At 43.2% G+C, this 14,048-nt stretch overlaps 1 protein-coding gene across 6 annotated transcripts in view; it reads right to left on the bottom strand.

Moving 5' to 3' along the window:
* LOC115101109 (electrogenic sodium bicarbonate cotransporter 1-like) overlaps positions 1–14,048 on the bottom strand; it is a 67,670-nt gene that overhangs the window by 18,423 nt on the left and 35,199 nt on the right. For all 6 annotated transcript variants that reach the window (XM_065004755.1, XM_029620315.2, XM_065004754.1 and 3 more), the window contains 6 exons: positions 12,862–12,938; positions 11,654–11,811; positions 11,147–11,234; positions 8,390–8,544; positions 8,035–8,163; positions 7,384–7,558 (listed from right to left, as the gene is read on the bottom strand). In XM_065004755.1, coding sequence (XP_064860827.1) covers positions 7,384–7,558; positions 8,035–8,163; positions 8,390–8,544; positions 11,147–11,234; positions 11,654–11,811; positions 12,862–12,938 — 782 coding nt within the window. The remainder of the gene's footprint in view (positions 1–7,383; positions 7,559–8,034; positions 8,164–8,389; positions 8,545–11,146; positions 11,235–11,653; positions 11,812–12,861; positions 12,939–14,048) is intronic.

Here is a 14,048-nt window from a genome sequence, read left to right as displayed (position 1 = left end):
GAGAGTGATTGGTAGAGGGCCGAAGGCAGGGTTTGGTTCTAAACTACTGTTCTCGTACCCTACCAAAAAAACAAGAGAGCAAAGCTCTGGTCACACTTGGCTTGCCTGGTTACCCATCCGCATCGCTCCGGCCAAAAGCCACTCTCACTGTTTCTTCTCTACAATGAGTCTGGATTTGCTTCCTCCCTGACGACTTCTCAAATGTGAACACATTCAAAACGTTCTGATTGGCTCAACCCATTTGGTTTCTGGGACCAGAGTCGGCCTACACAGATCCTGAATCATGTAATTGGGACATCAGCCCAAACAACTTCTAGGATAGGAGGTTCAGACTGACGCATGGAGAGATCGATAGAGCAGCAAAATTAAATTCAGGATGAGCTGTATAGGGCCATAAGCAAGCAAGATAATGCACATCCAGAGGTGGCGCTCCTAGTGCCTGGTGATTTTAATGCAGGGAAAAGTCTAACCTCATTTTTACCAGCATGTCACCTGTGTAACAATAAGGGAAAACAACTCTAGATCACCTTAACTCCACACAAAGAAACACATACAAAGCTCTCCCTCGTCCTCCATTTGGCAAATCTGACCATAATTCTATCCTCCTGATTCCTGCTGACAAGCAAAAACTCAAACGGGAAGTACCAGTTACATGCTCAATAGGGTAGTGGTCCAATGAAGCTACAGGACTGTTTTGCTAGCACGGACTGGAATATGTTCTGGGATTCATCCGATAACATTTACCACATCAGTCACCAGCTTCATTAATTAGTGCATCGACAATGTCGTCCCCACAGTGACAGTACATACATATCCAAACCAGAAGCCATGGATTACAGGCAAACATCGACACTGAGTTAAAGGCTAGAGCTGCAGCTTTCAAGGACTAATCTAGATGCTTATAAGAAATCTCGGGATGATCTCCGACATGCCATCAAAGAGTCAAAATGTCAATACAGGACTAAGATCGAATTCTACTTTGCCGGAGGTGACGGTCCAATGTGGCATGGCTTGCAAACTATCACAGATTATAAAGGGAAACCCAGCAGTGAGCTGCCCAGGGACACGAGCCTACAAGATTAGCTAAATTCCTTCTACTTCGAGGCAAGCAACACTGAACCATACATGAGCGCACCAGCTGTTCTGGACGACTGTATGATCTCGCTCTCCGCAACAAATGTAAGTAAGACCTTTAAACAGGTTCTAATTCACAAATTACCAGGACGCATACTCAGAGCAGGCAAGTGTTTTCACTGACATTTTCAACCTCTCCCTGACCCAGTCTATAATGCCTACATGTATCAAGCAGACCCCCATAGTCCTTGTGTCCAAGAACGCCAAGGCAATCTGTAGCCATGAAATGCTTTGAAAGGCTGGTCATGGCTCACATCAACACCATCATCCCAGACACCCTGTACCAATTCAAATTCACATCTATATTGCACTCCACACTGCCCTCTCCGACCTGGACAAGAAGAACGCCTACATGAAAATGTTGCTCATTTACTGTAGCTCAGCATTCAACACCATACAGTGCCTTCAGAAAGTATTCACATTCCTTGACTGATTCCACATTTTGCTGTGTTTCAACCTGGATTCAAAATTGATAAAATAGTTGTTATTTTTCTCAAGCATCTACACACAATACCCCATATTGACAAAGTTAAAGCATATTTTAGATTTTTTTTAGCTAATTTATTGGAAATTAAAAACAGAACTATTTTACTTTGTAAAAGCACCTTTGGCAGTGATTACAGCTGTGGTATTTATGGGTCTCTAAAAGCTTTCCACATTTATCCAATATATTTTTTTCAATTCTTCAAGCTCTGTCAAATTGGTTGTTGGTCATTGCTAGACAACCATTTTCAGGTCTTGGCATAGATTTTCAAGTAGATTTAAGTCAAAACTGTAACACGTCCACTCAGGAACTTCCACTGTCTTCTTGGTGAGCAACTCCAGTGTAGATGTGGCCTTGTGTTTTAGGTTATTGTCCAGCTGAAAGGTGAATTCAACTCCCAGTCTCCCAGGGGAACGCTGTTTGAACCAGGTTTTTCTGAAGGATTTTTCCTGTGCTTAGCTCCATTCCTTTTCTTTTTTTATTGTGAAAAACTCCCCAGTCCTTGACGATTACAAGAATACCCATAACATGATGCAGCCACCACTATGCCTGAAAATATGACGAGTGGGACTCAGTAATGTATTGTATTGTATTTAGGACAAAAAGTGAATTGCTTTGCCACATGTTGCAAACAAGATGCATGTTTGGAATATTGTTATTCTTTACTGGCTTCCAAATTTTCACTCTGCCAATTAGGTTAGTTTTGCAGAATAACCACACTTTTGATGATCCATCCATCCATCCATATTATGCGACTTGTTAAGCACATTTTTACTCCTGAACTCATTTAGGTTTGCAATAACAAATACTTTTTTGACACAAAACATTTCAGCTTTTCCTTTTTAATTAATTTGTAAACATTGCTTAAAACATAATTCCACGTTAACATTATGGGGTACTGTGTGTAGGCCAGTGACAAAAAAAATCTCAATTTAATAAATGTTTAATTCAGCTGTAACACAACAAAATGTGGAAGAAGATCAGGGGTGTGAATAGTTTCTTAAGGCACTGTAGTCCCCTCCAAGCTCATCACTAAGCTCAGGACCCTGAGACTGAACACCTCCCTCTACATCTGAATCCTGGACTTCCTGACAGGCTGCCCCCAGATGTTGAGGGTAAGCAATAACACATCCGCCATGCTAACCCCCAGGACGGGGGCCCCTCAGGGGTGCATACTTAGTTCCCTCCTGTACTCTTTGTTCACCTACGACTGCATGGCCGCATGATTCAACACCATCATTAAGTTTGCTGACGGCACAACGGTGGTTGGCCTGATAACCATGACAATGAAACAACTTATAATCGCCTACAGCGATGACAATTGAGCTGATTGTGGACTACAGGAAAAGGAGAGCCGAGCACATCTCCATCTGCATCAAAGGGGCTGTAGTGGAATGGGTTGAGAGTTTCAAGTTCCTCTGTGACCACATCACTAAGGATTTATCATTGTCCACACACACCAACACTGCTATGAAGAAGGCAAAACAATGCCTCTTCCCCTCAGGATGCTGAAAAGATTTGGCATGGGCCCTCAGACCCTCAAAAAGTTAAACAGCTACAACAATGAGAGCATCTTGACTAGCTGCATCAACTCCTGGCATGACAACTGCTTGGCATGCGACTGTAAGACACTACAGAGGGTAGTGTGTACAGCCCAGTACATCACTAGTGCAGAGTTCCCTGCAATCCAGGACCTCTGTACCAGGCAGTGTCAGAGGAAGGCCCTACAAATTGTCAAATACCACTCTCTGCTACCACATGGAAAGCGGTACCAATGCACCAAGTTTGGAACCAACAGGACCCTGAACATCTACCTCCAAGCCATAAGACTGCTAAAGAGTTAGTTAAATAGTTAACCAACAGTTACCTGGAATATCTGCATTGACCCTTTTTGCACTAACTCTTTTGACTCATCACATAAGAGACAATACTGTGCAGCTGTATTCATCGACCTGGCCAAGGCTTTCGACTCTGTCAATCACCACATTCTTATCGGCAGACTCAACAGCCTTGGTTTCTCAAACTGACTGCCTCGCCTGGCTCACCAACTACTTCTCAGATAGAGTTCAGTGTGTCAAATCAGAAGGCCTGTTGTCCGGACCTCTGGCAGTCTCTATACGAGGGTGCCACAGGGTTCAATTCTCAGGCCGACTCTCTTCTCTGTATACATCAATGACTTCGCTCTTGCTATTGGTGATTCTCTGATCCACCTCTACGCAGACGGCACCATTCTGTATACTTCTGGCCCTTCTTTAGACACTGTGTTAACTAACCTCCAGACGAGCTTCAATGCCATACAACTCTCCTTCCATGGCCTCCAACTGCTCTTAAATGCTAGTAAAACTAAATGCATGCTCTTCAACCGATCGCTGCCCACACCTGCCCGCCCGTCCAGCAGCACTACTCTGGACGGTTCGGACTTAGAATATGTGGGCAACTACAAATACCTAGGTGTCTGGTTAGACTGTACATTCTACTTCCAGACTCACATTAAGCATCTGCAATCCAAAATTAAATCTAGAATCGTCTTCCTATTTCGCAACAAAGCATCCTTCACTCATGCTGCCAAACATACCCTTGTAAAACTGACTATCCTACTGATCCTCGACTTCGGCAATGTCATTTATAAAATAGCCTCCAACACTCTACTCAACAAATTGGATGCAGTCTATCACAGTGCCATCCGTTTTGTCACCAAAGCCCCATATCCTACCCACCTCTGTGACCTGTATGCTCTCATTGGCTGGCCCTCGCTTCATATTCGGTGCCAAACCCACTGGCTCTGGGTCATCTGTAAGTCTTTGCTAGGTAAAGCCTCGCCTTATCTCAGCTCACTGGTCACCATAGCAGCACCCACCCCTAGAACGCTCTCCAGCAGGTATATTTCACTGGACACCCCCAAAGCCAATTCCTCCTTTGGCCGCCTTTCCTTCCAGTTCTCTGCTGCCAATGACTGGAACGAACTGCAAAAATCACTGAAGCTGGGGACTCATATCTTAATCACTAACTTTAAGCACCAGCTGTCAGAGTAGCTCACAGATCACTGCACCTGTAAATAGCCCATCCAACTACCTCATCCCCATACTGTTATTTACTTTATTTATTTTGCTCCTTTGCAGCCCAGTATCTCTACTTGCACATTCATCTTCTGCACATCTATCACTCCAGTATTTAATTGCTATATTGTAGCCTTACCTCCCTTATCCTACCGCATTTGCACACTGTGTATAGACTTTTTCTATTGTATTGACTGTATGTTGTTGTATGTGTCAAACTGCTTTGCTTTATCTTGGCCAGGTCACAGTTGTAAATGAGAACTTGTTCTCAACTAGCCTACCTGGTTAAATAAAGGTGGAATAAAAATAAAACAATGCTGCTACTACCATTTATTATCTTTCCTGTTACCTAGTCACTTAATCCCTATATCTACCGCAATGACCGTGTACCCCTGCACATCGACTCTGTACTGGTATCCTGTGTATTCAGTGCATTAGGAAAGTATTCAGACGACTTGACTTTTTCCACATTGTTACATTATAGCCTTATTCTAAAATGTATTAAATAGTTTTTAACTCAGGAGTGGCTTCTGTCTGGCCACTATCATTAAGGCCTGATTGGTGGAATGCTGCAGAAATGGTTGTCCTTCTAGAAGGTTCTCCCATCTCCACAGAAGAACTCTAGAGCTCTGTCAGAGCTCTACCATCGGTTTCTTGGTCATATCTCGGACCAAGGCTCTTCTCCCCCGATTGCTCAGTTTTAAAGTTTTAAAGTCACCATTGATGATGACTTTCTTGGTCATATCTCGGACCAAGGCCCTTCTCTCCCGATTGCTCAGTTTTAAAGTCACCATTGATGATGAATGGCAACAGGATGCACCTGAGCTCAATTTCAAGTCTCATAGCAAAGGGTCTGAATACTTATGTAAATAAGGTATCCATTTTTTAGTTTTAATAAATTTGCAAAAAAAATCTAAAAACCTGTTTTCGCTTTGTCATTATGGGGTATTGTGTGTAGATTGCAAAAAATATATATATATTTCATCCATTTTAGAATAAGGCTGTAAAGTAACTAAATGTGGAAAGAGTCAATGGGTCTGAAAACTTTCCAAAGGCAATATATAGCCAAGTTATCGTTACTCATTGTGTATTTATTCTTCATATCAATTATATTTTTTTCTCTCTACATTGTTGGTAAGCGTTTCACAGTCTTCACCTGTTGTTTATGAAGCAAGTGACAAATGTAATTTCTTTTGATTTTAAGCTTTCGACATCATGATATCAATCTGCCGATTCAGCGTTTGCTTTATTTCCCCCATCACACAACTCCAGACATACAAAGAGCTGTTATACAGGTCAATCAGGACAGACAGCCCTGTTCAAGTTCACATTGTGCCATCGTGTGTTTATACTAGCTGTATTTTACACACCATCACCAGGCCTGGGTAGGAGCCAACGGACAGATGGGATGCAGGATCAGAGCTACGCTGCCTGGAACGCTGTGCACCAATGCTTGGATAGCTATGGCTTCTTGGAAAGGTCAGAGGTCAGGAGAGGGATTCCCTTCCCCTCCTCCCACACAGTGGAGTGAGGTTGGGGGAGGACGGGGGAGATGGGGCAGTGACGACGCTAGCTGAGTAATCTGGATCTGTAGTTATTTCTAGTGGAGCCAAATCCCCTGAGGCCAGCTCTCCTCGGCTCACGCATGCCTGCCTCGACTGACGTAGCTGAGTAAACTCAACCCCATATACATCTCAATAGAGTTGAGTTGTCACTTAGACTACATCAAGTCGGCATCAGTCGATACTTGCAAAAATGTGAATTCTTGAATGCATACATATGTTTGTACTGTATAACCATGTTATTTTTGGGGGGTTCTGCAATCCGTAGTTTTTGATAATAACTTAATTCTATTGTGCCGTGTAATCCACTGTTTCCCAATGGAGTATACGATACGATAGAAGTTGGGATCCGTAGTTTTTTATTTAAAAAAAATTGTATTCTATATATCCCCTGCTAAAGCAAAAAAATCTGCCATGCAATAAAGGGGCTGCTTACAAACAGCTTCCTTGGCGGAGGTTGTATAAAATGCTATTTTTATCCAAAACTACAGCACCCAAAGCAAACAACATAGCTATACAGTCCAAACATAGGTACAAGGTACGCGTAAAAAAAAATGTACATTTTAACAAGTATCGACAGATACCGACTCGATATAGTCGGCGATGCACTCCTCCAAAACTCATCGCAGCTGAACTCCATTGAGATGTTCAGTATACGGAGTTACTGGGGGGTTGTGTGTGTGTGTTTAGTTGTACTCTCCCCAACTCTCCCACTTCATACTCTAACAGTCAACAAGCTGTCTGCATATCTACAGTAAACCAGATCATCCTAGCCAGCAATATACACACACCTGTCTTGGCATATGCCCTTAACACACAGTTAGTGGCAACTGCACAAGTAGGGTGGGGCGCTGTGTCCCAGGTCAGGTTAATTATACTATAGCCTACATTACAAGATGAGCTATAAGGAGATGTAAAGCAATTTAGAAGTTGAGCATTTGCCATGACGGTACTATGACAAGGAGTCCCAGGTATATGCTACAACTAGGGCCCTGTTGAGGTCACAGGTCAATATCCTGTCCCTCATTACGAATTATTAATATAGTATTTGCCAATGCTTAAATCCAGTTATGCCTATGCAAAAAATATATATAATAAATATTTCAACTGATTCTGTTTCACAAAGAAATAAACAGGTGGGGCTCACCTGCATGTTTTCCGTAGCGTCTCCTAGCAACCCTCCGAAGGTGATTGCATTGGTTACAGTGCCCAGGTAGATGAATAAGATGGCGGACAGCGACTGGATGTGAATGGCGTCGTAGAAATCACTGGCGAAAAAAGGCAGCTTCCGCCTGATGTCCAGAATGAGGCCGCCGCAAAACCTTAACAATGAAAATGTGACAGTAAAATGTTACATTTATGCCACAAACTCTTTGTTATTGGCAAATGATTTAAAGACGTAGCCTCGTAAAAGGAGACGGATCGCTACGATCCCCATTCTGTTTTGGTCAGCGTAGCTACTGAATCTGTCTGGTTTACGAGACAGCTAAAGATGCTGTCTCATCACAAATCAGTGTCTGGCACAAAGCTTAACTAAAAGGCAATGGTAAATAGTGTCTTGCTTTGGCCACACACATGAGGTGTAATTTCCTGGAATCCCTTAGTAAACATGCATGGAGTTACAGTGTAAAAGTAAATAGTTTTGCATTCTGATTTCAGTGAGAGTTGAGGCCCTTGCTGAGTGACATTCTATCAATGTACGACATGTTGGTATTGACAGTTGAAGACTGCTCTGTTATTCAAGACTACACCATATCATATGGTTTAGGCTAGTAGTAATGAGCAGTGTCATCCTTACTTCCCAGTGTTCATGAGCTCTTCTCCGACATGTCCATGTCCCCCTCCTCCCTGACCCCCGTCATGTCCTGGTGTGTCCCCATTCATCTGGGGCCCATCCCCTCCACCCCCAGCATTATACTGGTTCTTCCTATACAGACAGACACAGTAGGTTATAACCCACAGACATCACTCTCCGACACACATCTGATTGTTTGTGGTCCACCATGAGTACCAAGTTTGGAGGAAAGAGAGGGAATAGTCCGGGTCACTTTTAAAAAGAAACATGCGCAATTTAAGTAATTTCCTGGAACTAGGAACATTTACAGAATTGTTTAACCCTTCTAGGACCAGAGGTGTGTGTGACAGGGCTGTACCTCTTGTCAGACGAGGGCAGGGATTTGGGGGGTTCTATCCTGATGTCAGGGTCCCACTCCCCTGGGGGTAGGACAATGACCTCATCCAGGAACTCCTCGATGCCCGCCAGCAGGTCCTGTCTGTCCTTGGCCTTGTAGGCAATGTCATGGAACACCTGACCACAACACAACCGATGAGGAATCATATTAACATCAACAGCGGCACACAACCAAGCATTTCTTGTTTCACACTTGTCTCTTCCTCATATTGTGACCTAAGTAATTGGATCCTAATCATTATCATCTATTTCTATGTAAAGACTTACCGTATCCAATCTATTTAAGCCATAATCTCTTAATAATAGTATACATACATGCCAATTAGCAGACACTTTTATCCAAAGCAACTTACAGTCATGCATGCATACATTTTACGTACAGGGTTGCGAACTTACTATTCTGGCGTTGCAAGCACCATGCTCTACCAACTGAGCTACAGAGGACCACCAGGAGCTCTTATTGCACTGAGAGTATCTCTGTAAATCTCAGGCACAGAGTATTGAGCCACTCAGGCCAGGCCAGGGCAGATCACTTCATACAGGATTTAACCAGGTGTTTAACCCAAAAGGCTCAGCCCTTTCCGTTTCCATCTACATGGGCCGGCACCCGTGTCTCACTGGGCCATGGCTCCGGCGGACCAGCTCTCACTTGGGGCCAAAGCCAGGCCACTGGTACTTTAGAGCTTTAACAGCTTCTCAGAAAGCAACTGTTTTGATTATGCGGGAGTTGTCGATTCTGCTCTTCACAAGTCCTCACTGTCAGCCCTAGCTAGGCAAACAACTCCCCTAGTATAACTTCCCTGGTACAGTATACAATAAGTGAAACCTTGGTGTTAGTCAAAAAGCAGCATCAGAGCCACAGTCAGATAAAGATCTCTATGGGACTGAGCGTTCACAGGGAAGCTGAGGTTTTAGTTAAACTGTAACTTGAGGAAATCCTGGGAAAAAAGGGGGTGTGGGGAATGTGAGAGTCAGGTGCAATATGGGTAATCGGAGGGAGAGGGGTGTTTGTAAACATTTCGTGGGTCAGTGTGGGCAGTGCAGGAGAGGTTAGGAGGAGTGTAAAATAAGAACTCAGATATCCACCAACACAGGAAAAGAATATGGTGACAATCATGAGAGATTACAATCACAGAAACTCTAAAGCAGGAGCAGTGCTGGTCTTTATAACACCTTATATCCTACTATGAGGCTGGGAGACAATAGTCAGAGAATATGGCATTTCCCTGCAATAACACTAAACGACACAGCTGTCGTACAGTACGCGGCTGCTCCTTTTTACGATTGTCTTGTCAATAGGCATGAGGGTCAACCTAGCCTCGTACTACCACACTGATCTCACAAGCTTACATATATGATTTGCTACACGGATAATAAATTATAAAAAAATATATATATATTTAACCTTTATTTAACTATAAACAGTCAGGTCCATAATTATTGGCATCCTTGATAAAGATGAGCAAAACATTTGCAAAAGAATAATCATACAATACAGCACAGTATTGTATTATTTATTGTATACCATATTTTTTGCTCATCTTTATCAAGGGTGCCAATAATTATGGACCTGACCGTATGTAATCTCGCAAGATCAATTCCATATACCACCCACCACTACGACCTGTATGCTCACGTCGGCTGGCCCTCGCTACATATTCGTTCCACGACTCGTCTTTGCTAGGTAAAGCTCCGCCTTATCTCAGCTCACTGGTCACCATAACAACACCGACCCGTAGCACGCACTCCAGCAGGTATATCTCACTGGTCATCCCTAAAGCCAACACCTCCTTTGGCCACCTTTCCTTCCAGTTCTCTGCTGCCAATGACTGGAACGAATTGCAAAAATCGCTGAAGTTGGAGACTTAAATCTCCCTCACTAACTTTAAGCATCAGCTATCTGAGCAGCTTACCGATCGCTGCAGCTGTACACAGCCCATCTGTAAATAGCCCATCCAATTACCTACCTCATCCTCATATTGTTTTTATTTACTTTTTTTGCTCTTTTGCACAGCAATATTTCTTCTGTCACATCATCTGCACATTATCACTCCAGTGTTTATTTGCTAAATTGTAATTACCTCGCTACTATTGGCCTATTTATTGCTTTTACCTCCTTACTACATTTGCACACACTGTATATAGATTTTTCAATTGTGTTATTGACTTTACTTTTGCTTATCCCATGTGTAACTCTGTTTTTGTCGCACTGCTTTGCTTTATCTTGGCCAGGTTGCAGTTGTAAATGAGAACTTATTCTCAACTGGCCTACCTGGTTAAATAAAGATGAAATAAACAATTTTTTTTAATAAAATGTGGAAGTATAAGGCTAAAATCAACTCTAACCGTACTATGACTTCAATCCCAGATCAACCTTGTAAGCCTTGCCAATTTCATAATTACAACTGTAGGATCCAGAAAGCCTTGTGTAAGACATGACATCTTAGTTTCCTAGACTACACCGTGTTGAGCCATATGCCACCTGGGTGCTATATGTGGCCTGGAGTCTTCTTTCTGCCTATGTTAATCTCTTAATACTACAGCTGGCCAGACATTCACTAAACATAGGGCAAACACAGCAGCGCAGCAATAGACTCACACTCAGATTAACAAACAAAATATACATTCACACGGAATGTGTGAACTCCAGGAAGACTGGACAGTATCAACTCCTTGGTAAATATACAATATAAGCGGGCTGGACACAGTGGTCACGTACCTCATCAGACATGAGGGTGGCGATAGCGCGTCCGATCTCATGGTAAGAATTGGCTTTTCCTTTGGGCCCCAGCAGCACGAATAAAAACCTGAAAGGAAACGGAGAAAAAAGTAGAAGGATATTCAGAAATAGACAGTTAACAAAAAAAACAAAATTGGGTGAAACAGTGGTCACTAGTGGTTGAACTCTATAAATACAGTACCAATCATCCTCTACAGAAGGCCTGGGCAATTCCAGTCTTCGTGGGGGCCTGATTGTTGTCACACATTTGCCCCAACACCCCTGATTTAAACGAATTACATTTTTAACTGAAGATCATGATTATTCGATTATTGGAGTCAGGTGTGTTAGCTGGGGCAAAAGTATGACACCAATCAGGCCCCGAGGACTGGAATTGCCCAGGCCTGCTCTACAGGCTATGAGATATGTGGTATATTTGGTGGGTTTGTTTAGTTCTGGTGTAATTGTGATTGTGGTTGTAGTTGGTGTCAGAGGTCATTAGGTTACCTGGTAGGGACGGGGACCTCTGTCAGAGCTCCCAACATGACAGCCTGCTGCAGACGGACGAACGCCACGAAGGGCGTGTCAAGGAAGTCCACCTCTCCGACCAGGACGTTAGATGCCTCGGCATCACGAGGAAGCTTCTTCATAAACTTATTCCTCAGCTACAGATGGTGAGGGGGGAAGAGAAAGGGAGATTAAGAGAGCGGGGGGGGGGACAAGAGATAAAGAGAAAGGGGAGAGAGAGAGAGAGAGAGAGCATGAGAAACAAAGATAGAGACGGAAAAAGAGAAAGAAAGCAATGAAATCCTAGCCTTGACCCACATCCATTCAAAAGACACGGTGCTTGAAACGACTGTCCTTATCAGGGTAGAATGAGAAGAGCAGCAAAGGTACTGTAACAATGGACATTTCACATGCTCCAAAATTGTACATAGTTCCATGAATTAAATGGGGCCGCACAGTACAACCCGTCCCCGGCACATTGGCATTGCATGCTGATTTATGTAGGCAACATTGCAGCGTCTGTAGAAACAGATTAAAGCGTTTTTATCACTCTGTGACTCACTAACTCACAAGCAGTCTGAGAAAGGACACATAATGAAGTCCTTTCTGTTCATTGGTTATACACTTGAACAAGTCTCTATAATGATATGTAATGAGAATGTAACACAGTAGCAACAGAAGAAAAGATTCACCTCTGTGCAACTGTATACAGAATAACAGACCAGGTGAATGCATACCATCCCTTCCCTTTAGGTCAATATGCCACTAAATTCAAATGAAGGCCTAAGTGGGACACTGGACGTACTACTTAGTCCCAGTGAAATGTTTTTTAAAAAACTAAACATCCAGAGACCTCGGGTGAGGCGATGATCAACTAAGCAAGGCCTTGGTTTTTTTATCAAAAGCCAGAGCAATTTGACAAATGAGCTACTGTTGTCAGTGTAATTCCCGGAGTTAGTTACTGTGTCTGTGTACTGGTTTCAGCAGGCTTCAGGAGGAGTAGCAACATTGGCACTAAACACTTAAGAGAGAGTGTCAGGGCTCATCGGCTTTATCAGTCGAGCAAGGCCACACACCCCTAGGAACACACTCCATCACATACAACCACACACGCTGTGCCCAATCTTTGACCCGGCATAGTGTTAGAGCAGGAGTTGAAATTTAGAGTGCCCAAACAGACGCGCGCACACACACAATAATATCCTCACCTGGTCTCGATCTGGTTGGTCAGAGAAGTCATTGAGGCTGTTAGAGGTCAGGTTCCGATGGGTTGTGGCTGGGCTACCTGTGGGGTCAGAGGTCAGAGTTCAAAGACCAGGACTGAGAGGGGTCACCGTGTTCATTAGGGCCCAAAACAGTCAAATGGTTTTTATAGCTTTCTGAAGTGGAGATGAGTGTTTCTTATTGGACCAGGTAGTCCCTCCCTGTTTCAGGCAGTTTTCTTCTGTTTGGTGCCTAATGAACACAACCCTGGGGTCCAACAAAGTCACTGAGATGAAAGGTAAAGCACAAGTCACAGAAAAGACAAAGGCCCAGTTAGATTAGACTGATCTCAGAGAAGGAGATGAAGAGAAACAGAAGAAAATAGGAACAGAAACTTCAGAAGGTCTAATATAAAAATCGGGAAGGCTGCCAGGGCTTAGTTAAGCTTTAGGGCCGATGCCAGCTGCAGTGGATCAGATCTTCTGACTGAAATCTCCCACTGCCGTGCCCTGTTCGTCTCTGATCTGATGCCAACTGGTCACTCACTGACACGGCAAAGCAGAGAGAGGGCACGGACACTCAGTCTTGTTTGTAGTCTATGGTGGGGTTGGTGGGCGAGATACCCAGACTCAGTGAGAAGGCTGGCTTTGCATTGCAGTTCTGTTAACCTGACAAAGTTGTTCAAAAGTCAAGTAGGGTCTACATTAGCTAGTTGGTTGTTTACTAGTTCTCTGGGCATGACAGACTGACTTGGATGCTGTTTGATGCAGTCGTATAAAAAATCCTCCAAAAATGGTGGACTGATTGTGATTTCCCATGAGAGTATCGTTTTCAGTCATCAATACTAATATCAGCAATATGAGTTTGGATCGCAAATTAGCACATAGACTATTGTCAAGGTATGTGTTATGACCTGTTATAGACTGTTATATGACTAGTATAACCTGACTTACACAGGTATCCCACACTAGGGTGTTGTAATGCATTATAACCTGACTTACTGAAAAATGTTCATGTTTTAGAGTGTTGTATTTTTTTGTAACCCGACTTACAAAAGTATCCCACGCAAGGTTATGTTATAATGCACTATAATGTTATCATCAGGGGTTGAAATCGGTTCAGGGAACAGAACTGAAAACCGGAAAATAATGACATTTTGTAAGGAACAGAAACGGAACCTGGAACGAAAGTT

This window comes from Oncorhynchus nerka, linkage group LG19 (genome assembly GCF_034236695.1).
Source record: "Oncorhynchus nerka isolate Pitt River linkage group LG19, Oner_Uvic_2.0, whole genome shotgun sequence".
Classification (NCBI taxonomy): Eukaryota; Metazoa; Chordata; class Actinopteri; order Salmoniformes; family Salmonidae; genus Oncorhynchus; species Oncorhynchus nerka.
This window is presented reverse-complemented; position numbering and strand designations above follow the sequence as displayed.